The sequence below is a fragment of the Octopus bimaculoides genome, chromosome 1 (genome assembly GCF_046866305.1).
Source record: "Octopus bimaculoides isolate indiv1 chromosome 1, ASM4686630v1, whole genome shotgun sequence".
Classification (NCBI taxonomy): domain Eukaryota; kingdom Metazoa; phylum Mollusca; class Cephalopoda; order Octopoda; family Octopodidae; genus Octopus; species Octopus bimaculoides.
The window spans coordinates 22297166-22324365 of record NC_142928.1 but is presented as its reverse complement, the minus strand read 5'-3'; the positions used below and the strand labels follow the sequence as shown (position 1 = coordinate 22324365).

The following is a 27200-nucleotide window of genomic DNA, read 5'->3' as shown; positions in this document are numbered from 1 at the left end:
AACGCAGACCTCTACTTGAGAAACTTTCACAGTTTGTTTTTTCTCATACAGTCAGTCAGTTCTTATCAAGATCATCTCTTTCCTCACTACATTTATTTTTTCTCTGCTAGTCAAGCTGAATTGTTCTCTTATTAAAAAAACAAAAAGGAGGATAGTTTGATAATAAAACTGCTGAATGGCAACATAGTCTCAGTTTATTCAACAACATAGCCCTGAAAATAAATGCAAATTAAATGTCGGGGTTTGTTTAAAAAACTTATTGTAAGCTGAAGGAAAAGATGGCTGAAAAGAAACATTATTGATAATAAAAGTAAAACGTCCTAAACTTTGATGGAATTGTTCTAAGATACATGGCTATTTGTTACTTAGCACGTGTTTAAAGATAGTCAGTATTTTGTCTCATATTTAATATTATATTTCAAAGGTTAAAATTCTGTGGAATTTGACATTACTTTTCATCCTTTCAGGGTCAATAAAGTAAGTACCAGCTGAGTACTGGGGTTAATGTAATCAACTTACCCCTCCCCTCACAAAGTTGCTGGCCTTGTGCCAAAATTTAAAACCAATATTATGTTTCAAAGGGCAGCAAGCTGGCAGAATCATTATTGCACTGGCAAAGATGTTCAGCAGCTTTTCTTCGAATTTATATTCCAAGTTCAAATGCAGCCGAGATCAACTTTACCTTTTATCTTTTCATGTTCAATAAAATAAGTGCCAGTTAAGCACTGGAGTTGGTGTAATCAACTTGCATCCCCCCCCTACAATTGCTGGCCTTGTACCAAAATTTGAAACCAATATTTATATTTTAAAGGTGGACTTGCCAGGAAAGTGATTCGATCCAGGACTGCATGTTGAAACTAAAACATTTACAGTGTGGAAGTTGTTAGTCATTCAAAAACACAGAAACATTGTTAACTTCAGTTAAACACCTATTATTTGGCATCAAACTGCATCAAAGATCAGGTTGCAGTTGGTGCAACACAAATTTTGATATCAAATAACAAATGTTATAGTGAAGTTAACAGTTTTGTGTGTTTTTGAATGGCTACCATGTGTCTTCCATGCTGTAATCATTTAATGCTTATTAATAATCCTAATTTTGTAATTACCACACAGCTACATGTCTTCACAGCAATAATATAGCTATCAATATAACCACCAATATAACTGATAACATAAACATCAATATAATAAATGATATAAATAATAATATAATTGTTATGCCATACAATGTTTGTCCAAGTAAAGCCATACTTGCAGAAACTTTATTGAACTGAATACAAAAGCCCTGACAGTAACTTAGCAGCCAAGTTAAATAGCATAAATCAGCATATAAAACATAGTATAATGATATTAATTAAACAATGACATCACATAGGGAAACAAACTGGTTTAATTTCTTTCATTATTCAAAAACTACACCTAGCACCATTTGTGTCATTTCTTTGGTATGACGTCAGCGACTGGGGAGTTGACCGCTGACTGGAACCAGGAGCTGACCGGAACTGGGAGCTGACCGGAACTGGGAGCTGACCGGAACTGAGAGCTGACCGGAACTGGGAGCTGACCGGAACTGGGAGCTGACCGGAACTGGGAGCTGACCGGAAGAGGAAGAGGGGTGGAGGGAGCCACGATTGGGATTTCATGCTCTTTTCGAGCAGGGTCATTGCAACGCGAAGATTTGTGAGGCGATCGTCCAGGTGAGGGATAGGAAGCTGCTATTTCTAGCGTTCTTCGGATCAGGCCAGGCGCGAGGACAGGATACCACAGGACAGGCTCGTGCGGTGGAAGGAAGATGAGGTAAGCCGTTTACTACTAATCACTCGCATACACCACAATTTCTTCCTACATCAGTTGAAATTTTTTACTAATAGAGTCTGGAATATCATTCAAAGCTTAAGGGACAAAGAAATATTTGTGCCAAAATTTATTTGATGTGCAAGAGTTAATTCATCTTATCCCTCCTTAAGAATCACAGGTGTATTATTTCCTGATTGAAATATTAGCTTCTATGAAATCACCACCTAATACTGTAACAATGCCACCTTAATAACACCCTAACACACTCTTAGCAGTACCTCAAATGTAACACTACCACCCATTATCAGCTATAATACTTGTATAAGTGAAGAGCAAGAAGATGTAGAAATGTCCAGAAAATATTTCATGTTTTACAAAAAGGTATTAGTAGGTAAAAGTTCTATGGATATATAAGACTTACGTAGAACATGTATACGCTGTATACAGGTAACTTTATTTCCAGCTCTGTCTTTGGCAACGAATTCAATTTGGTGGAAGCCCAGTTTAAGTTTTGCAGGATTTTCAGTAAGGCCACTGTATGTTAATTTTACATATTCAGAATTGTCGCTCATTTCAAGGTTTGCGGTATTTATATGGACAATAGCATAACCCTGGTTTCTTGCAGGAACGGTCATGTCTGCTGGGCACTTAAATTTTGGAAGTTCAACATCTGAAGAAATAAACAACAGAAATATTATTATTTCATGCAAAAGGTATTAATTCATTTCTTTGCTCCCTATTTTCCCTCTTTAGATGAAGAAGCAGAAGGATTCATGACATTTTAAACCCTAACATCTCCAAATAGTTCTAAGTTGTTATCCATTTTATTTTTTTATTTTTTACATGTTTCAGTCATTGGATTGCAGCCATCTTGAAGCACCACTTTGAAGGGTTTAGTTGAACAAATCGACCCCAGTATTTATTTTTTAAAAGTTTGGAACTTATTTTATTGGTCTATTTTCGAGCGAGATCGTTGCCAGTGCCGCTGGACTGACTCCTGTGCAGGTGGCACGTAAAATACACCATTTCAAGCATGGCTGTCGCCAGTACCACCTAACTGGCCCTCATGCCGGTGGCATGTAAAACACCCACTACACTCTCGGAGTGGTTGGACATCCAGCTGTAGGACATCCAGCTGTAGAAACTCTGCCAAATCAAATTGGAGCCTGGTGTCGCCACCTGGACCATCAGTCCTCACTCAAATCGTCCAACCCATGCTAGCATGGAAAGCAGACGGTAAACGACGATGATGATGATGATGATGATTTTGCTAAACTGCTAAGTTAATGGGACATAAGCAAACCAAAACCAGTTGTCAAGAGATGGTGGGGACAAACACAAAGACACACACACACATACGTGTACACATATTCACACACATACACATGCACACACATTCATGCATACACACGCACACACACACACACACACACTTTTATATATATGATGGGCTTTCACATGGTTTCTGTCTACCAGACTGCCTCACAAAGTATTGGTCAGTTTGAGGATATAGTTGTAGACACTTGGCCAAGGTGCCACGCAGTGGGATTGAACCTGAAATCACATGGTTGCAAAATAAGCTTCTGAACCACACAGCCATGCTTGCATCTAAAATGCAGTGGATCTTATTGAGATCATGCTGGCAATTTCAATGCAACTTAATTAGGACAATGTAAAAAAAAAATAGTTTAGTAATAGTAAACAGAAAATTGCTTCGTGATCTTTTAACCTTTACATAATTTTTTCATAAAACCATAAACATTAATAGTTTAACATGTTTGTGAAGTGGCCTTCTTACATCTGGCAGCAGTCATTATATATTTAATCGTTTATAGTATATTCTTCACCAGCAATGTTCAAGTGAACCAGTAGCTAAAATAGCAGAAAAACAGACCAGGAAACAGTTCACAGATTATTTTGTGCTCTTTTCTATTAAGAAATTTGTGTATTTACTCTATCATATAGTACTTAGCTTCATATGGTATAGTCACCCATATAATTAATCAAATTATGCAGAAAGGTGTCATCTTCAGTGACTGGTGTAGCAGCATTATAGTCAGCTACTACTGCAAGGGTAAAAGAGACGCTTTAGATAGAAGTTATAACAGAAGTATGAAATTGCTGGACTAGATCATGAAAGTTACAGCATTTCGTCTCTGTGTGAGTATATGTCTGTATGTGTGCGCATGTACAAGGGAAGTATATGAATGTTTGCATGCGTGAACCAGCGTTCTTTCAGTAACAAACGATGATCAATGTCAACCACTAGACAACCATCTCAAAAGACAACCACTAGATAACATTGACAAGTGTATTAATTGGATTTACCATCCATATTTATATGTAAAACACTTCAATTAGCTGTTATTTTTGATGGCACAGGGCCAGCTAGTATTTATATTATTCACAAGACATTGGTCATAAAAGGGCTGCTGCTGGAGAAGACACTTTTCCAAGGTGACATGCTGTGAGATAGAACTCAAGGCCATAAGATAACAAAGTGAATTCTATATCCACTCAGCCATATCTGAGCCTTATTAACAATTTATGCAAAAGGGAAATGATTACAAGACAATCTTACCAATGCATTCAGTTTCTTTGGTGTCATTCCATTCTCCATGATTACCACATTTCCTCTGAGAAGGTCCAATTAATTTGTATCCCCTTTTACACGTATATCTGCATATTGCTCCTGGGTTGCTATTTCTTTTGGAACAGTCATGAGGTTTAAGTGAACCTCCATTAATAGACGATAAAGGCTTACATTTTGCTTCTGAAAAAGTATACAAACAATTCAAATGAAATTTAAGAAGTTTATGACATTTATTAGAAAATATTGTTACAGTACAATATTTACATGAAGAATCGATATTATTATCATGATCAGTCAGACCTGTAGTAGGAATAAAATTGATAATTTCATTATTAAGTTAGGGTCTGTCTTGCATTCTAAGGACTCATAAGGCTGAATGGGACACCAGTCCGTCACAGAGTTAACTTCCCAGCTATTGATGGAATGCATTTACAGTTGAGTGGGCAGGAGCAATATGAAATGAAGTATTTTTTCTCAAGAACACAGCACATTGCTCAATCCAAGAATTGAAACCACAATCTTATGATTGTGAGTGCAACAGCCTAACCACTAGGCCACATGCCTTTACACGTTACATTGTTTCCAAAAATATATATTTCATTGTGAAATCTATGGAAAATTGAACGTTAAAATGATGACTTTGATGATGTAGAACTAACAGAAGTTTGAAAGTGAAGGCAGCTACAAGTTTATCTTGGTTCAGGTGGGGAATTTTGTATGAATTCTTCCCAAATTTAGGAAAAGTGAAATAAAACAGTTTACAAGAAGTCATAAACATAACACATGAAATGTCACGGAACTACAGGGTGTCCACAAAGTCTGGGTACATGGGGATTAACACATACTTTAAGAAATTATTATTTCTTATATTTGATTGTTTATGTTATGATTTTATTTACTCCATGTACCTCCGTGAAGATTAACACAAACTTTAAGAAATTATTATTTCTTATATTCAATTGTTTATGTTATGATTTTATTTACTCCATGTACCCAGACCTTGTGGACACCCTGTAGAATACATAGAGATATTCTACTGTTCTGTTTGGTTCAAACCATTGCAAGGTGATAAAAAGAGAAGGAAAATCAATGATATGTTTGAAAAATTCTTGAGACCAGACATGGAGCAGAGAGGGTATGTCAATGTTTGATTGATTGACTGAATGATTAATCAAACAATAAATTAGCAAATTGATTAAACAGTTAACCAGTTGACTAATAAAAATAAGTGAAACTGAGCGAATATGTATGTTTACTATTGGCGCAAGGAAACCTCTCAAGATGCAACAAAAAAATTAAAGCTGTTGATGAAGAAATGAAGCTAATTAGAAGCATAACTTACCAACACACCAGGTACGAGTGCCAGACCATACACCATGGTTGTTACACTTTCGTATTTTGTCTCCAAATGCTTGCCAACCAGATCGGCAGCTTACCTTTACATACGAGCCATATGTAGTGGTCTTGTTGGGATATTCAATGTTTCCATTTTCAACATCTTCACCAATTTCAGTCAATGTTTTACAATCAACAACTATGAGAAATAATGAAAATAAATTTATATGAAATAAAAGGTTACGAAATAGTTGAAACCATATAAGAGAAAAAAATATTAAAATAGTTGATTTACATTTTTATTAGATCAATATATTTGTTGTTATGCTATATTGATTTAAGTTTTAGTCTCGATAAACAATATTTATTTTTAGAGGTGTGACAACAACTACAGTTTTTGCAACTAATTATCTGTAACACACACATTGCTCATACTTTCTGATAAAATAGTCAGTAATACTAGCCATGGAAACTGCCTTTACATGGTCACCTAACCTGCAAGAATTAACAGCCACATTCCCCTTGATTCACATCTCATTATCTTAGAAATTTCTTACTGAGGCACTGGACCAGAACTTCAAGGAGGGGGAGAGATGATTACATCAATCCCAGTACATGACTGATAGGTTTTTCTATTAACCCCAGAGAGTTGAAAGCCAAAGTTAGCCCCCATAAGATTTGAACTTAGGTTATAAAGATCAAGAACAAATTCTGCCAGACATTTTCTCCAATAGTCTAATGATTCTCCAACTCACTGTCACCTTCCTACCATCTTACATAGTAAATGACACAGTGGGTAATGTAGTTAACCTTTGATATACAAATAGGTGGGATTCACAAATAGAATGCCTTTGATTCTAAGGTAACTCAAGCTGGGACAGCCTGAAGTGAAACAACAACAACAACACCAACGACAATATTATCAGTGTTGTCAAGGTCAACCAATCAAATATACAAAACTTTAGATTTCTGAAGATGTTTTAAGCTATTGAACTTCATTACATAATTTCTTGTTCCCTTGTCATTTATTTAATTTTTTATTGCCAGCATGAAAAACAGACTTTAAATGATGACAAAATGGGTTTTCTGCCAACCAAATTTCCATCAAATTTCACTCACAGGATTACAATAGATTTGCACAATACACTTGTCCAAAGTGTCATGCAATGGAATCAACCCAAGAACTGCATGCTTAAAGAGCAATCTCCTTAACAACATGGCTATATCTGTATCTACACACATATACAGTTACACACACCATGAAAATTCATCAAAGTCAGATCATATACGAGATAGGATGACAATTCAAAGTTGTAAGCAGACAACAAATATCTGCACCTACCTCTACATTTTGGAACTGTACCGGACCAAGTTCCATTGGGTTCACATATTAACACTGGATTAGAATCTAGTCTGTAACCAACATCACACTGATAATGGCAGGAATCTTTAGGAGTGTTTTTACAAGTAATATTTGTGTTTGGTACTTCATCTTTTATGGCTCCCTCAACATGAAAACTGTAGCCATGTTTGATATCTTCCAGTTTCTCACAATAATGTACTGAAATCAGAAAATAATACCAACATTTAGAACCTATTTTCTTTCAACAGAAAATCACAATGAATGTAAAAATGGTTTGTGTATTTGATTTTACATCAAAAGACGGAAGTGTGATACATAAGAACTTACATTTGCAGATATCATTTGGACTTTCTCGGTAGTATGCTGGATGACAAATACATTCTGTAATAATTTCAGCACCTTCTTTGAAGGTAGTGGAATTGTGAGGACATGGTTGACATTTTCCAGGACTTAATGATTTTTTGAAGAATCCTTTTGGACACACTGCAAAACAAACGGTAATACCCAATAATGGGAATTATTTGTCTTTGGAGGTTTATTATAATTACAATTGAAGCAATTAAAATTAATTCATGGCAAAAATAAATTTGAAAGTACACACATATATAAATTCCATTACTCATTTATAACATAGTCAGGCTTCCTCTTTTGGGCTAGATAATTTTTTAATGTCAAATAGTTACTAATATTGCATAAGGCATCAGGGTTGCAAGCTGACTCAATTGTTAAGATATCAGACAAAATGCTTAGCAGCATTTCATCCATCTTTAAATTCTAAGTTCAAGGTCAAATTTGCTTTTATTTTTCAGGGTCAATAAAATAAGTAGCAGTTATTTTATCAGCCTCCAAAATTTCTGGCCTTATGCCAAAATTTGAAATCAGTATTACATAAGACATAAAGACAGCAAAGTGGCAGAATTGTTGGCACACTGGAGAAAATGCTTACATTCTAAGTTCAAACACCACCAAGATCAACTTTACCTTTCATCCTTTCAGAGTTGATAAAGTAAGTACCAGTTGAGCAATGGGGTCGATGTAATCATCATACCACCTCCCCAAAATTGCTGGCCTTGCACCAAAATTTGAAATCAATGGGCCTCGTGGAGGCAAAGTGAGTGAGCTCCTTTCGAGTATTGGGCTTCACGGAGGATAGTGGCTGAGTTCCTTTTGAGTGTTGGGCCTCAAGGAGACAAGGTGGCTGAGTTCCTTTCAAGTGTTGGGGCCTCAAGGAAGCAAAATGGTCAAGCTCCTTTTGAGTGTTGGGCCTCACAAAGACAATGACCAAGACCTTTGGCATTATATCATGCTTGAGAAGAAGACCCATCAAGCCAAGCAAAATCATCGTTGTGCCGGTGGCATGTAAAGGCACCCATTACACTCTCGGAGTGGTTGACATTAGGAAGCGCATCCAGCCATAGAAAACCATGCCAAATCAGACTGGATCCTGGCGCAGTCTTCCAGTGTGCCAACCCAGTAAAATCATCCAACCCATGCCAGCATGGAAAACAGACGTTAAATGATGATGATGATGATTACATAAGGCATAATTTTATGTGAAATATAGCTCAGCTATATATACGGACATCCAAAAAAGGAAAAGTGTCTCTTTGAATGTCTATCAAATGTTTATGCACCAATAACCACCTCAGAATGTACTGTGTGGGCTCCAGCAAACGTGCTTATTACTGTGACCATCTCTACAAAGGATCACATAATGCATTCACTACTCTTCTTCTTACTGTCTCTAATTTCTCTCAACTCTAAAATCATGTACTAAACACTTCCCCACAAACATTCCTCTCTAGAACTGTAGTTATTACCGTTTGTATAATTTAATATCAGGTTTCAAGAGTAAAATGAAGGTATGCTGTAGGGCTTTAGGTATTGGAGGCAAGGTCATGCAATTACCAAGGGATCAGGTGGTGAGTTTGGTCCTTAGATCAAGAGGTTTGTTGATTACTTGAGTAAAGCCCTTCATATCACATTGTTTCAATTCACTTAAAACAAGTATCAGCTACAGCTATGAGTCAAAGAAGCAACAGACAAGGCTCTTGTTCAGAGGAAAGCCCTAATATTCTCAGTTGTTTAAATGCCTTAGAAAGTGGGATAAACTCCAATCTAATGGATTGAGACAGATTTACTTCAACAGTTAAAGGTTGGTATAGTGTATGAACGTATAAAAGGTTAAGAAGTTCAATGTAGAGCCACTCATTAAAAGGAAGAACTGTAGATAATAATTTCCTATAACTTAGCTAATAAGAAAAGCACTTTTTGATTGTATGACTTGCCTAATATGGTAATGGTCAAATGTCACTCAACAAATACAGTATTATCTTTAAAGGGAAAATAACAGGATGTTATCTATATATGCAACTATGACATCAGTAACTCACTGACTCATAAAATTGATGCTTTTTGCCCACACATATGTACACACACACACACACACACACACAAATTCACACATATGTACTCATTCATACATGCATATGCACACACACTCATGCACAAACACCTATGTAGTTCTATTTCTTACTGTTTAGCCACAAGTCACTCCTGGTGAAACAGTTTTATGATCAAAAATATTTAAGCTAAGGCTATCACATCCTTTTGTACTTCGGGGCTTGCAATGTCTACTGTAATTCTTTTTTTTTTTTTTAATGTCATGTGACTTCAACCAAAAGAAGGAAAACAGTGCCAATGACCTTTTGAAGTGTCCGTAAAACCAGAGAAAAAGTATTTTCAGATTGGAGACTTAGCTCCAAAGCTTACAACAAAAAACGCTTCACTAAAGGTACCCAAGGGCCTGATGGTGTGTTAAACAGGGTAACAATTTATATGTACCATCTAACAACAGGAATATTGGCTCCACACGACATCCATAGTTTCCATTTCCTGAATTTCACTCATATAGCATTGGTCAACCTAACTCCTTAGATGATACTTGCCTTAGGGGTATACAATAAGAATGAATCTGAAACAAACATAGCTTTGAAGCAGACTTCTTAATCATGTAGTCACACCATATTTCTCTAAGATGGTAGGGTGTCAGTCAAGAGAGACTTTACTGCAATTTTGAGTGTAGCAAGTAACTGTGTAGAAGTTTTCTCGTGCATTTTGGCTATCAATAAAGACAGTAATAAACTTTGTAACTAGGAGAGAACAAGCAATGGAAGTAGTAAGATAGTGATGTGACACCCACAGTGATTGATACCATAGTAAGGACTGGAGAATACAAAATATAAAGATAAGAAATTAAAATATTCATTATATGATAAAATACTTACATTTACATGTGATACCATCACCTTCATATCCAGCATTACAGATGCACTGGTATTGACCAACCCTTGTTCCACACGAACACACAGCATTCTTAGAACATTTTTCGCTACAGAAATTCCTGTTTGCAACTTCCCAGATTTCTTTCTGGCTGCCTGAAATGAAAAAATTTAATTTCTCATTTTCATGCACATCTTCATTTTATATTTGCTTTTCCATACTAACACGAGCTGGACAAATTTTCTGTGACAGTATTGTACAACTAGATACCTTTCCTGTCCCTGACTCTTTAGACACATGAGTGTGTCTATTCCAAAACCAGGATACAAACAGCAAAAACGGTAAAATTTAATTAAAGTATTACTGTAATTTAAAGGAATAAGAATAATTTTTTTTTCTGTTTAAATTTCCGATAGAGAATAAGTGGCAGAAGACCCTTTCACATGGATCAGATGAATGCAATTCATGTTTATCTTAAATTTCTACAGATTGAGATCTGAAGAGACGACAGAGACTTACAGATCTGAAAATAAATCCTAAAACAGATCTGTTTTAGGATTGGTTTGGGAACTGAGACAGAGTAGGGATGATAAAAGGAAGAGAGGCAAAATAACCATGAAGTAAACAGTTTGTCAGCTCATCATAGTGATAATAATTGGAGTATTGTAGTAATGACAAAAGAGAGAGAAAAGAAGAAAGAGAAAAGGATGAGGAGAATGGAAATAAAGAGGAAAGGAGAAGGCAGTGAGAGGTGGAGAGAGAGGGAGAGCTAGAATATTAGTGAATATACACCTACATATATAAATGTACTTACCATTATGAAGCTGTCTGGCAAGAAGTGAGAAGGTCGAAAAATCAGGAATGAAGAATGTATGGTTCTTCAGTTGTGAAGCAATGTATTCCAACTCAGGTAAGTTAGCATCTTTGATGCCAAATGCATAAATTTCAACTTGAGGACCATGGGCTGTAGAATTCCACTTGCTATTCCAACGAAGGGAACGGATTTCCAGTGAAGCTCGCACAGGATTTGGGCCAACATTTGATTTTCCATCAGTTAAGACAAAAACAGCCTTTTTGGCATTTCGCCTTGAGTTTAAAAGAATGCTTTGTGCTCTTTTCAAAGCATCATAGGTGGCAGTATAACCTGCCATTACTTTCTTTTCTAGTCTTTGTTTTATTTGTTTCATTAAAGAACATTTTGTTGTGTGTTTCTCATTTAAATCATTAATTTCCAAACTAACATGGGAACCATATGTTATAACAGCAACTCTTGTATGTTCTCCAGTCACTGAGAAATGTTCAAGAATGGAACGGATAAATGTTATCATAGAACTCCAGCCTTGTGGGGGAATACTGGCTGATCGGTCAAGTATAAAGACAAGGTCAACTTCTTTTCCTGGAAAACGTCGGTATAAATTATTGATGACATCGCGTCCTTTCTTAACGATGTCTTCATCTGCAGTTTCCCGACACTGGACACAGACAACAGCTATACATAATGTAATATATAAAAATAGATACTTGTTTAAGTTATTTGAAGGCATTCTTGTCATTTTAACATGTGTAACTTGGTTTTGCAAACCTGAAGAGTACAAAAAGAAAAGAACATAATTAATAAATTGACTACAAAATCAAAAATAATGTATATATATATATATATATATATATATATCATCATCATCATCAACAACATCATCGTTTAACGTCTGCCTTCCATGCTAGCATGGGTTGGACGATTTGACTGAGGACTGGCAAACCAGATGGCTGCACAAGGCTCCAATTTGAGCTAGCAGAGTTTCTACAGCTGGATGCCCTTCCTAACGCCAACCACTCCAAGAGTGTAGAGGGTGCATTTATGTGCCACTGGCATGAGGGCCAGTCATGCGGTACTGGCAACGGCCACGCTCAAATGGTGTTTTTACGTGCCACCTGCACAGGAGCCAGTCCAGCAGCACTGGCAATGACCTCGCTCGAATATTTTTTCACGTGCCACCAGCACAAGTGCCTATTAGGCAACACTGGTAATGATCACGCTCAAATGGTGCTTTTTACATGCCACTGGCACAGAAGCCAGTCAGCTGCTCTGGCAATGATCACACTTGGATGGTGCTCTTAGCGCTCCACTATCACGGATGCCAGTCATCAAATTTGATTTCGATTTTGATTTCACTTGCCTCAAGAGGTCTTCACAAGCAGAGTTTAGTGTCTAATGAAGGAAAGGTGTGCATAAGTGAGCTGATTACACCCCTGGCATAGGCCACGAGTTATGGTCTCATTTGGCTTGGCGGGTTTTCTCAAGTACAGCATATTTCCAAAGGTCTCAGTCATTTGTCATTGCACAAACATGCACACACACACATACATACATGCATGTGTGTGTGTGTGTGTGTGTACATACATACATACACACACACACATACACACACACACACACACACACACACACACACACACACACACACATATATATGTACATGCATATATATCAAAACAGGATTTGAAAATTTTAGGTATCATTTATTCACCATTGCGCATGATTCGTTGCTAATAGGAGTAATAAAATATTGTACATATGGTAGAGAACATGTAAGATATATATTGAAAAATTTTCTGACAGAGAATCAAATAGTACAGTAATACCTCACTTTATGAGGACCTGTTTTACGAGACCTTGGGTTTATGAGTTTTATTTTTGTCATAGTGAAAATGGTACTCCCCTTCCCACGTGGTATGACGGAGCCACTATAAAGTCAGACAGTCATTGTAGAGGTCAGTAGTAGTAGTAGTAGTAGAGTCGTTGTATGAGTTCACACTTGGAGTCAGTGTTAGTAATATGATATATATGAGTTTGAGTTACTGCCAAGGTAGCCGCTTTAAAGTCATTGTCATGCAGAGCTATCAGTGATAGCATGATTGACAAGTCAAAGATAATAAGATTTGAAATAACACTGCAACATAGTAGTGGCAACAGCAATATTACAGTGCTGACAATAACATGCAAGTGAACTAAGATCCACATTATTACAATTTTTCAAGCACAAGATCCAAATTTTGAACGAAGTGCAAAAATTCCTAGTGCTGTAACAAATGTTTCTGTGTGTTACCAAGAAATTTATAGAGTGTGAGAAAAAGCTTCCTCTAAGCAAACAACTGTAGACTTGTCTTTTAAAAAGAAATCTACAAGTCTGTCTATGATTGCTCGTAAATCAGCGATCATGTATATAAGTGATGGTATCTAGTGCCAGTGAAAGTGATTCAGAAAACGATTATAATAATATTTTTTTATTATAAATGATCTTGACATTCTCTTTACTGTACATAAAATATTCTTTACATTTTACTGTTGTTTTATTGTCATTTATTTACAAGTATTATAAATTTTGCAAGCACAATATTTTTCTGAGAATGAATTAGGATTTATAACATTGCTATAATGGGGAATTATTGCTCTGCTTTACAAGTTTTCACTTTATGAGCAGTCTCCAGGGACAAATTTAACTCATATATCGAGACATCACTGTACTCATTTGATTCTCTGTCTGAAGAATTTTTAATAGGAGATAATGATTTCTCCTACATGTACAATTTTGTAATCCCTATTAGTTAATGAAACATATGTAATGGTGAATAAATAATACCCCAAAATTTTCTAATCTCCTGTTTTGATATTATCACTTTACAGAAAATATTTTGCAATATTTACAACTCTTATACATACCTCACACAAATATAACATCTACTTAAGGATTTTAAATACTGAAATAAGCAGATGTGCTTCAAGAGAACACAGCTTAGATTTCATCATCATCATCATCATCATCGTTTAAGTGGACGTTAAACGATGATGATGATGATCATCATCATCTATCTACCTACCTATCTATCTGTCTATACACACACACACACACACACACACATACATACACACATACACATGCACACAATGGGCTTCTTTCAGTTTCCATCTACCAAATCCACTCACAAGGCTTTGCTTAGGTTAGTGTTTATAGCAAAAAGTGTAAATGTATTATAGAATTATTGAATATTAAATCTAATTTTCTGACCTTTTAAAAGTAATCAAATGTTAACTGGTATGAAATGTCAAATGTAACATTTGAAAATAATTGTAAAAATGGTTACAAATTGGTACAGATTGTATTAGAGAAATTATGTGATGTAATTCAACAGTGCAAATGAGGCAAATGACATAAAGCAGAACAAAAAGAGACACAGATGTAGTTTTAGTTCAAACATCTATTAGTAATTCCTTCTATTTGTGAAACAGATTTATTGAATAAACATGCAATGCCTGTATTTTTACTGAAATCACATCTCATACTCTTTTTACTCTTTTTACTCTTTTTACTCTTTTTACTCTTTTTACTCTTTTACTCTTTTTACTCTTTTACTCTTTTACTTGTGTCAGTCATGTGACTGTGGCCATGCTGGAGCACCGCCTTTAGTCGAGCAAATCGACCCCAGGACTTATTCTTTGTAAGCCTAGTACTTATTCTGTCGGTCTCTTTTGCCGAACTGCTAAGTTACGGGGGACGTAAACACACCAGCATCGATTGTCAAGTGATGTTGCGGGACAAACACAGACACACAAACATATACACACACATACATATATATATACATATATACGACGGGCTTCTTTCAGTTTCCGTCTACCAAATCCACTCACAAGGCTTTGGTCGGCCTGAGGCTATAGTAGAAGACACTTGCCCAAGGTGCCAGGCAGTGGGACCGAACCTGGAACCATGTGGTTGTTAAGCAAGTTACTTACCACACAGTCACTCCTACACCTGATAAATATCTTTAGTAATGTTGTAATATTTATATTCTTAATATGGAAATTGATTTACTTAAGGGAACAATATATATTTTGTGTCATAACAGAATTTCAAAAAATGCAAAAAGAAAACAAATCTAGAACAGGGCAAAGCATTTTGTGAATAATGGTGTTGTTGACTTTAGGTTTCCAAAGGACCAATCACTGCAATGCAGGAAAATAAATACCACAAGGTATTTTTCTTCCATGTGCTGCTGGGTTTTTTTGTTTTTATTTTTGTGGGGAGGGAGTTTTACATCAGTATTGCATGAATTATTGTTCACACAGCCACACACGGCCACACACACAATTTCTATCTACTAAAAATTACTGACAAAGCAGTAGAACACACTTGTCCAAGGTGCTGTGCAATGGGAATGAACCTGGAACAATGTGGTCGGTATGCTGTAAACTTCTTAACCACACAGGAATCGAACTCACCACCTCATGATTGTGAAACCCGATGCTCTAACCACTGAACCATGAACCTTCACCACATACATACATACAAACATGCATACATACATACAAACATACATACATACAAGCATACATACATACATACATACATACATTCATACATACATACATTCATACATACATACATACATACATACATACATACATACATACATACATACATACATACTTGATGGGTTGTCTACCCAGTCCATTCACAAAGCTTTCACTTTGGTCAGTATGGGGCTTTATTAAGACACTTGCTCAGGGACTGAACCCCAGACCATGCTACAAACTTCTTATCACACAGCTAGAATCTTTTCCTACTTAACTTTAAACTCACCTGATGAAAGTGGATTCGTTTTTTTTTCATGATGTAATCAATGTAACTGATCTGTTCATCAATAAAAAAAATGCTACTGAAACAGCTGTTGTGATCCTTTAAAATCTATTTGTGTTCTTATTTAATGGCTTTATAAATGTGTGTGTTTGTGTGTGTGTATGTGAATACCCATATCTAGACATCTTGTGTCGGTTGCAAATGAGCATCATTGTCACAGAAGTACATTCATTTCGAGAATTCTATAAAACTATGTCTGGCCACTGGGGAAATATTACCTTGTGTAGAAACAGGTGAGGGTTGCTGACAGGAAAGACATCTAGCCATAGAAAATCTATCTTAGCAAATTCTGTCTGACCCATGCAAGCATCGAAAAGTGGACGTTAAATGATGGTGGTGGTGGTGGTAGTGGTGGTGGTGGTGGTGGTGGTGGTGGCAGCAGCAGCAGTGACAATAACGGACGACAGTGATATATCTATGTCAATGTCTGTATGTTTATGTATTCATGAGAGAACCTGGCTGGTTTCATTTAACTACACTAACACAAGAACTGCTGATATATTGCAGGAGTTTCCTAGAAAAAACTGTCACCAGAAATTACATCCGTGCCTTATCAGAAGAAAGCTATAAAGGGAGAACAGAGGTAGAGAAGAATCTGCTGAGCTCTGACACACATGAGACATAAACCTTATTAATACACTGCCCTAATTATACAATTACATCTTATCAGTTAAAAATCCAGTGGGGAATAAAGACACATATAGCTTCTAAAAAAATACATTGTGTTCATATTAACTGGTGCGCAGTTATTTAAGAGTTACGTGTATGTTTCAGTATGTGCTGTGCAAGGGATAGATGTTTATAGGCACAGGCACGCTGTGTGGTAAGAAGCTTGCTTCTCAACCACATGGTTCCAGGTTCAGTCCCACTGTGTGACACCTTGGGCAAGTGTCTTCTACTATAGCCTCAGGCCAACCAAAGCCTTGTGTGTAGGTTTGGTAGACAGAAACTGAAAGAAGCCTGTCGTATATATGTATGAATATAATTAAAATAGAAAAATAATAAATGCGCCCTTTTAAAGCCTAGCCAGGCTCATGGGGCCCGGTTTCCTGGTTTCAGTGGCGTATGTATTACCCAGCTGGACGGGACACCAGTCCATCGCAGCATTACTCATTTTTGCCAGCTGAGTGGACTGGAGCAACGTGAAATGAAGTGTTTTGCTCAAGAACACAACGCGTCGCCCAGTCCAGGAATCGAAACCACAATCTTACAATCATGATGCTTACACCCTAACCACTAAGCCACACGCCTCCACTATGTATATAATTATGTGTATTTATCCCCACTCCATCACTTCACAACTGATGCTGGTGTGTTTATGTCCCTATGACTTAGCAGTTTGGCAAAAGAGACCAATGGAATAAGTACTTGGCTCACAAAGAGCATGTCCTTGGGTCGATTTCTTCGACTAAAACCCTTTAAGATGGTGCTCCAGCATGGTCTCAGTCAAATGACAGAAACAAGTAGAAGAATACAAGGGAGACTATGTATATATGACGAAACAGACTCCGAAGAGGTTGATGTTGGTTTGCACGAGCAACACTTATATCATGAAATAAAAAAAAATCAATAAAAAAACTATATCTTTGCTGTGTGTATGTATATGCTGTTATATATATTAAAAAAAACTTGCATTCTTTTATTCTTTTATTTGTTTCAGTCACTTGACTGTGGCCATGCTTTAGTCAAGCAAATCAACCCCAGGACTTATTCTTTGGAAGCTTAGTCCTTATTCTATCGGCCTCTTTTGCCAAACTGCTAAGTTACAGGGATATAAACACACCAACATCAGTTGTCAAACGATGGTGTGGGGTGGGACAAACAGACTCCAATTTTGTATTAAATCTAATCTTGTTTCAACATCTTTTTTTCCTCCATTTTTTTATACTTGTTTATGGTATATATATACCTATAACGATATTTTTTCAAGTACATACATACATGCATACATACATACATACATATATATATTTGACAGGCTTCTTTCAATTTCCCTCTACCATATCCACTAATAAGGCTTTGGTTGGCCTGAGGCTGTAGTGGAAGGCACTAGCCCAAGGTGCCACACAGTGGAACTGAACCCAGAAGCATGTGACTGGTAAGCAAGCTACTTATCACACAACCAAGCCTGCACCTAGTGAAGTTTCTAAAGATATTCATATATATATATATATATATATATATATATATATATATATATATATATGTGTGTGTGTGTGTGTGTGTGTGTGTGTGTGTGTGTGTGTGTGTGTGTATATATGTATATATGTGTGTGTGTGTGTGTATATATATATTAATATATGCATATACATAAGTATGTATGTATGTATGAATGTATGTATACACATATCATGTTGGGGTGTAGATCATCTACATTTGGACCTCTTTCACCCACTACGTTCATATTAATTCTCTGGCTACCACAAAACCATCTTTGTTACACCCACTTTCTCTGTTTAGTTCCTCACCCATCTCTCATTAATATCAAATACACATACACACATAGGCACATGCACACATACCCACCACACTCACACTCTCTCTCTCTCTCTCTCTCTCTCTCAAACACACACTCTTTCCTTCTCTCTCTCTTTCTCCGACACATACACATACATTCCTCCCCTTTCTATCTCTCTCCCCTCGCCTCATTACATCTCTCACTTTGCCCCTTCTTTCTCTCCCTCAAACTCTCTCACACACACATACAGACTCTTCCGCTTTCTCTTTCTTCTCGTTCCACTTTGTAGTGTGAGAAAGAAAGGACTGACTGAATGGTGACAATGAAGACAGTAAGAAACAACTTTCTTTAGTGTTTTGCGGGGAATAAAATAATCATCTCTTTATTGATGGTACCAACACAAAATGTGCTGAGTATGCTGCATGCAAAGGATGGCAACAGGAAGGACATCCAGTGACTGGAATCATACCAGAAATGTGAAAATGTACAAGAGAGTTCTAACTCTTCCCATCGGTCAAGGAATATGCTCATTCCAACTAAGATCTGAATTAGACAATGAAAACCTGCCCATCTCATTTCAGCATCAGAAAACAGACAGAAAATAATGATGATGATGCTGGTGGTGGTGGTGGTGGTGGTGGTGGTGGTGGTGGTGGTGGTGGTGGCGGCGGCGGCGGCGGCGGCGGCGGCGGTGGCCGTGGTGGTGGTCGTGGTGGCAGCAGCGATGGTGGCAACAGTGGCGGTTATGGCAGTGATAATTATTTCCTTCTACTCTAGGCACAAGGCCTTGAAAATTTGGGGAGGAAGGGGGCTGGTCGATTACATCAACTCCAGTGCATAACTGGTACTTATTTCATCGATCATGAAAGGATGAACGGTAAAACCAACCTCGGCGGAATTTGAACTCAGAACATAGCAGCAGACGAAATACCACAAAGCATTTTGTACTGTGTGCTAACAATTCTGCCAGCTCACTGTTTTGGTGGCAGTGATAATGATGATGATGATAATGATGATGATGATAATGATGATGATGATGATAATGATGATGATGATAATGATGGGTCATTCCTATTTATGTGACCTTCCTCCTCACTGCCACCACCACAAGAAAATGATATTTGCCACAGTCCACCTTGGTTCATAACTTTTGTTCATAACTCACTACATTCACCTGTACCCCTATCTCTAACTATCCGTCACCCTCCTCTCACACTCTTATAAACCTATCCACCCACCCACCCTTCCTGATCCTTTATCCATATTCTCTCCTAAATTCACCTTCTTGTACCTTGAGAGTTTGCTCTGGCACCTCATCACCACTGTAATGTTCTACAGTTCTTCGTAGATGATGCTGATGATGATGATGAGGTGGTGGTATATTGTGTGTGCATGTGTGTGTATTATAGATATATATATATATATATATATATATATATATATATATATATATATATACCATACATGTGTAATGATTGTATATCTAAACATATAAGTATATACAAACAGGATATCATACACCATTTACAAAATGAGAAATCAATAAACTTAATTTAAGAGATAATCCTAATGAGAACCTAATACCTTCAGGAGTTTCATACACACTTAGATATCGTTATTGTATTTATTTTGTTAATCTTCTTCCAGTAAAGTAATCAACCAAGCCATACTGGGCTAGTCTCCTTGTAAGACGAGCGTAAACTTTCTTTTTTATACTATCTATCCAATTATCTGGAAGATTCTGCAACCAAAGACTTGAACAGTGTATTAGTATAACAGCCAGACTGGAATCTAGATGTTATTTTTAGCCTGATAAAATAGAACTAGTGTTTAATGAAATGCTAAGAAACATTGGCCTTTTGTTTCTACAGATCACAAATTCCTAAACTAATTTTTTCAACCAAAATCCTTCTCCTGCCTAGCCTGTAGCAAAACAGCTCTGAAAGCTGTTTGTTTGGCAGCTTTTGCATTGATCTATATCGCATCAATCTTTGAAACAAGTGTATTTGTGAGTATCAGTAAAATTAGTGAGTGACATTGCAAGGCTGGCTAATCTGATTGGGTTTTATATGTTTGACAACTGAGCTAACAAGAAGGAGTATATATATGGGGGTCATTAGATCTGCTAGATATAGTAGCCAAATTTCAACTCACTCCATCTTAAATTGCGAAAGAATACATTAGATTTCGTAGAATGTTGCTGTACATACTCATTAAAGATGAGATGGTCACAAATGAAATGTCTTTACTCATATATCTGCTACAACAGGGCTGATATGGGCTAAATAATCAAAACATATGTATGATGCTAGAATACAGTTTATGAGGGAGAGATAAAGAATAAAAGCACTGCAGGTTCCCCTTCACATATTAAGTATAGAACATTACAAATTGAAGGTGCATGGTTCAGTGGTTAGAGTGTCAGGCTCACAATCATGAGGTAGTGAGCTCAATTCCTGGACTGGGCTGTGTGTTGTGTTCTTGAGCAAGACACTTTCTTTTCATGTGCTCCAGTTCACTCAGTGGTAGAAATGAGTTGTGGTGCCTCAGATGACAAATTGTATTGGCATTTGCCTTTCTCTTGGATAACATCAGTGGCGTGGAGAGGGGAGGTTGGTATGCATGGGGATAGCATACTCAATTAAAAAATATAAACTGCTGCTGAATATCCTTTAGAGAGAAGGAAAAACACTAAAAACAAGAGAAAACTCAATTTTTCTACAAACATAACAACCAGATACAACAGACAATTCGAAAACTTTTAGTAACAGTCTTCTTCTTGGGTTTTGAAACTACAACTCCTAATCAACAAACAAACCCCAGTTGCTGATGTCACCTATCTCCAGACCAATGAAATTTTACCTCTGATAAAGGAATTAAAGGTATGAAGCCAGGAAAAGCCCCTGGCCCATTAGGAATCACTGCTGAGATGCTTAAAACATCTGGTGGTGTGGTCTATGGCTTAGTCACCCGTATTGTAAACCAGGTAGTTCATGATGGAGCCATACCCAATGACTGGTGTAGCAGCACCGTAGTCAACTGCTACAAAGGTAAAGGTGATGCTTTAGATAGAAATAACTACAGGGATATCAAACTGCTGGATCAGGTGTTGAAGGTCACGGAGAGGGTCATAGCCCAACTAATTAGGGAGAGGGAGAGAGTCTGCTTAGATAAGATGCAGTTTGGTTTTGTGCTAGGTAGAAGCACCACTGATGCTATATTCCTGGTTCTGCAACTGCAGTAGAAATACCTAGCCAAAGATAAACCCCTATACTTGGCTTTTGTGGTCTTGGAGAAAGCTTTTGTCAGGGTCCCCCGATCCCTTATCTGGTGGGTGATGCAGAAGCTGGGGATTGACGAATGGTTAATAAGGGCTGTACAGGCCCTATACAGAGATGCCGTTAGTAAGGTTAGAGTTGGCAATGAGTATAGTGAAGAATTTCAGGTAGAAGTAGGGGGTCTACCAAGGATCAGCCCTCAGCCTCCTCTTATTCATCATAGTCCTCCAGGCAATAACAGAGGAATTCAAGACAGGTTGCCCTTGGGAGTTCCTCTATGCTGATGACCTGGCCCTCGTAGCAGAATCACTACCAGAACTAGAGAAAAAACTTCATGTGTGGAAGCAAGGTTTAGAATCGAAGGGCCTTAGAGTCAATGTTGCAAAGACCAAAGTTCTAGTAAGTAGGAAGGCGAACACATCACACACACCTTCAGGTAGGTGGTCCTACTCGATCTGTAGAAAAGGTGTAGGTAGAAACTCCATAAGATGTACCCAGTGTAAGCTATGGGCACATAAGAGGTGCAGCAACATCAAAGGATGATTAACCAGAAAGATAGCTTTCATGTGCGGTCCTTTCAATGTTTCATCTTTTAATCAAGTTTGTTTTTCTAAGGTTCATCTTGCTTGCTACATCAAGGTTTACATAAACCAAAGTAAATTCATTGTTTTACAGCTGGCTGCCCTTCCAGATGCTAACACATCTGTGGTTTCAAGGGCATGAATCAAGGAATTTACTGACCACAGAACACTGCACATCATGACTTTTGAATGAGTGGAAGAGATGTAAACAAATACATAATTATACATACATACATGCATACAAGCATACACACACACACACACACATATAAACTCTTTCAACCACATCTTACAATATGTACGGTTATGTGATATTTAGTCTGGAAACCAAGATACACATGTACCATCACCTTTTATCAAACATCTTTCCAGCAAACAACTTTTTATTCAAACAAATTTTTGTTACTCAAAGCTCATTGACTAATTTAATAAAAATATTGTTATAGAAAATAATTATAATTATTGAACAATTTTAATATAAATGAAGTGTTATACATTGTAGCAACAATTTTAAGTATGGAATAAAAATTTAGTATAAAATAAACTAGAATTTTCATTTGAAAATTAAATTTATGAAAATATATATTTAGGCAACTTTTAAGTTTGTATATGACCAAAGGATCTATTTATATTCTAACTGTAAGTGTACAAATGTGTGTGTGTGTGTGTTTTAAGGGAATTCAATCACTACATGTAAGTGTTTGTGTTTTTGTGTGTTTGTGTGTGTGGATATAATTCACTATACATGTGTGTGTGTACATAAATGGACGAAATTGATATGTGCGTGTGTATGAAAATGTGTACAGATGTTTTATTCATTAACTTTAAGAGTACTAACTGTTTTGCTGTGTCCATTCAGAAAGTGTATATGAATACGTGGGGGAACAAAGAGAGGGGAAGAGAGAGAAAGAGAGAGAGGAGGAAAAAAGAAAGAAAGAAAGAGGAAATGAGGGATAATTGTAATAATGATGTTTATTTTATTTTTTTTTCCAAGGCGCAAAAAGACAACCTAAATTATCTGCTGTAACAAAGTGATTTGAAAATGCATTAACTCTTTGGCATTTAATCTGACTGTATCTGACCCAAATATTCTTCCTGTTTTATGTTAAAGCTGACTAGATCCAACCTCTCACACCTACCCTACAATGTCATTCTAAAAATATACAAACACACCATTGAAATTTTGAAGCTACCAGATAGTACTTGATTAATTCAAAATAATGTGAATAAATAATACATTTGACAAAGAAATTTGGCCAATGGTCACGTTCTTGGGTGAAACACCAATTTTTTGTATTTTGATAATCAAAGGGTTTCATGACAGGGTGCTTCCAATTTATCAAGGGCAACAGTATTGACCAAAGTGACAATGTAAGAACCATTAAGAAGATCATTACCAGCTGGAGCAGCATTACTTGTTCTATCACTGAACCAGTTATAACTTTAAGTAAACAAAGACCCAGGAATGGTTGTATGGTTAAAACATTTGCTTTCCAACTATGTGGTTTCAGGTTCACTCCTAGTGCAAAGGAACCTCTACTGAAACATTAAAAAAAAACATAGGATAAACTCATAATGTCAATACCTGACCTGCCAGTCATTCAAGGATACACTCACAGAAGATCAGCTACTACAAAATCATAAACCAACTTCCTTTCATTCTGATAGAAGGTAAGTTAAGGTGGTGCTCCAGCATGGCCACAGTCCTCTGACTGAAACCATTAAGAAAGAAAAAAGGCATTTGGACAAGTGCCCTCAACTATATCCCTGGGCTGATCAAATCCTAGTACATCAATTTGGTAAATGCAAATTGAAAGAAGCCTGTAAGGTGTGAGTGTGTGCATATATGTGTCTCTAATGTTTGTGCACTTGATATCAAACTAGTGGAACCTGTGAATATTTCACAGAATTAATAGTAAACCTATTAGGTTATTCCTGAAAACTTTATCCAAAAAGTCTGAAAGCATAGCGTGTGTTGTGTCTGTATCAAAAGATAGACACACATTGGCTATTCATTGAAAAGTGAAAGAAATTGGAATACAATGCACTTTATGTATATACTTTATATACTTTATGCACAATTTTATAGACTTAATACACAGCACTTAAAATAGATATTCACTCTTATTTTTCCATTTTTCCCATAAACAGAAAAAAATTACATTTTAAAATTTACATGGTCACAATTTCATATCTAGAAAACAAAAATTTTATAGTAAAAAAATTATGTATGTGAAATATAGGGGGACACAATTTTGTGGGGGTAAAAATTTAATGCAACATGGCATACTCTGAAAACCACATCGTTGGTAACTTATAAGCCAAGATGATGGATCAGATCCAATACACATATCAATTTGCGTACACCTTTCAATCCAATACTTCTTTGCAGACTATGTTCTTCATGTAAGTTCTCCCTCTTCTTTTCTGTGTTGATAACTTTAATTCTCACATCAGATAATTTGTGAGCCCTTCAGAATGCAACATATAGCTGCTTATGGCCGAATACAAGTTCAGGCAAGAACAGCGTCGCTTTATCAAATGTCTGCCCTTGTGATTTATTGATAGTCATTGCATATGACAGGCGAATGGGGAACTGGTTTCTTTCTAAAGTGAGTGGCAAGTTTGAGATGTGTATGCATTAAGTGATAGATGATGTAAAAAACTCAGCTCAATTAAAAAAAAATTACTTTTCACTATGCAGTCACCACCACCACCACCACCACCACCACCACCTCTCTCTCTCTCTCTCTCTCTCTCTCTCTCTCTCTCTCTCTCTCTCTCCCTCTCTGTTGTCCATGTTGGTATGGGTTGGAAGGTTTGACTGGGCTGGCACACTGGAAGGCTTCACCAGACTCCAGTCTGATTTGGCATTGTTTTTTTACAGCTGGATGCCCTTCCTAATGCCAACCACTCCAAGAGTGTAATGGGTACTTTCACGTGCCACAGGCATGGGTGCCATTTGCATGACACTGGCATCTGCCATGACTGTGATTTTGCTCGATTTGATGGGTCTTTTTCTCAAGTACAACACAATACCAAAGGTCTTGGTCATTGCCTCCGTGAGGCCCTGTGGCCATTGCCTCCGTGAGGCCCTGTGGCCATGCTGGGGCTCTGCTTCAGGGAACTTTAGTTGCATGAATCAACCCCAGTATACTTTTTTTAATATTGGATACTTATTCTATTGGTCTCTTTTGCCAAATCACAAAACACACCAAGGATGTAAACACACCTATACCAGTTTTCAAGCAGAGATGGAGGTCAAACACAGACACAAAGGGACAAGAGACACACACACATAAATACATATGTATTTCTTTCAGATTCCATCTATCAAATTTACTGAGGGTTAAAGTAGAAGACACTTAATGTGCCATGTGTGTATATGTGTCTATGTGCGCGCGTGCACACACACACGCACACACACACACATATATACATGCAAACATTCACACATTGACACACACACTAATTACCTCCCCCTCCTCACAACCAACAGATCTTCCACCAGATGTAGCAATTCTGCAAGTCCTGACTCCAGTCACAGGAGCTATGTCCCTTCCTTTGTCAGCCACTGATGCTGTTAACCTCCATCAAAACTTATGTACACTGCTTACCACATAGCGCCTCCTACACCACCACCACCTTCACCATTGTAATAATTTCCTTTCCTTTTCTACCCTGGATCACATTCCTCTACATCCCTTCCTTTCTTCCCAACTCACTCTTCCCCCAACCATTAACCCCATCCAACCTGACAGCCAGTTATAAATCATTATTATGTCTGCTCCTTCTTGATACAGGAAGGTCTCTATAAATCTATATCTTTGCTATAATTCCACAAGTTAATTAAAAAAAAAGAAAAAAAATTGCAACTCTCTGAAGCTTCAATGAAGTAACTTGATTACCAGTAACATTTATTAGCAAGACCAGATTCTATGAAGGCGGCATTGGGGTAAAATTAACTTTAAGGAAATGAAGAAAATTCTTCAGTTGAAAAAAATAGTTTATCATTTTTTTCCAGTTATGGAAGGGTCAAAGATTGGTTGTTGTTATAAAGATAACTGATAATTACCCTAAAATATAAGGAGTGGGGAATACAGAAGACAGATAAAAGAATACTTGTTGTAATGGAATTAGGCTGTTCTGGTGTGTGGGAAAAAGATTAGAGAAATAATATACATATTTAATAGACAAAAAAAAAGCTTGGAATCATGTTTATAGTATTTATTAAATGTATATACCCCTACATATATATATATATATATATATATATATATAGATATATAGGGCAGGGAATCGTCAATTAATCCCTGTATATTTATGATTCTATATATATATATATATATGTATATATATATATATATATATATATATATATATATATATATATATATATATATATATATATATATATATATATATATATATATATATACATTTATATAGATAGGGTGATAAATTGAATATTAATTCAATTTAAAACCAAGTGGCCTAGCATATAAAAAATCTGAAAATTCAGAAAAAAATTTTATTACACGTGTATAAGGGATGACCACTAGGTGGATATCCAATATGCTAGAAAGAGGTCATCAACGACCCAACCACAAAGAAAAATAATGTTCTCCAGAAAAATTTTGCAAAACACCAGAACAGGACAAAATGAGAAATATAAAATATTTCATTTTGTCCTGTTCTGGTGTTTTGCGAAATTTTTCTGGAGAACATTATTTTTCTTTGTGGTTGGGTCGTTGATGACTTCTTTCTAGCATATTGGATATCCACTTAGTGGTCATCCCTTATACACGTGTATATAT

At 36.7% G+C, this 27200-nt stretch overlaps 1 protein-coding gene across 2 annotated transcripts in view; it reads right to left on the bottom strand.

The window, feature by feature from the left end:
* The window catches only part of LOC106878075 (sushi, von Willebrand factor type A, EGF and pentraxin domain-containing protein 1), a 163008-nt gene that overhangs the window by 57158 nt on the left and 78650 nt on the right, over positions 1-27200 (bottom strand). For both annotated transcript variants that reach the window (XR_016241142.1, XM_089349371.1), the window contains exons 2-8: positions 11188-11955; positions 10379-10528; positions 7419-7574; positions 7071-7289; positions 5736-5927; positions 4382-4573; positions 2222-2470 (exon numbers count right to left, since the gene is read on the bottom strand). Coding sequence is in view for 1 of the 2 variants with exons in the window: in XM_089349371.1 (XP_089205497.1) it covers positions 2222-2470; positions 4382-4573; positions 5736-5927; positions 7071-7289; positions 7419-7574; positions 10379-10528; positions 11188-11926 (1897 nt within the window). In the remaining variant the exon portion in view is untranslated. The remainder of the gene's footprint in view (positions 1-2221; positions 2471-4381; positions 4574-5735; positions 5928-7070; positions 7290-7418; positions 7575-10378; positions 10529-11187; positions 11956-27200) is intronic.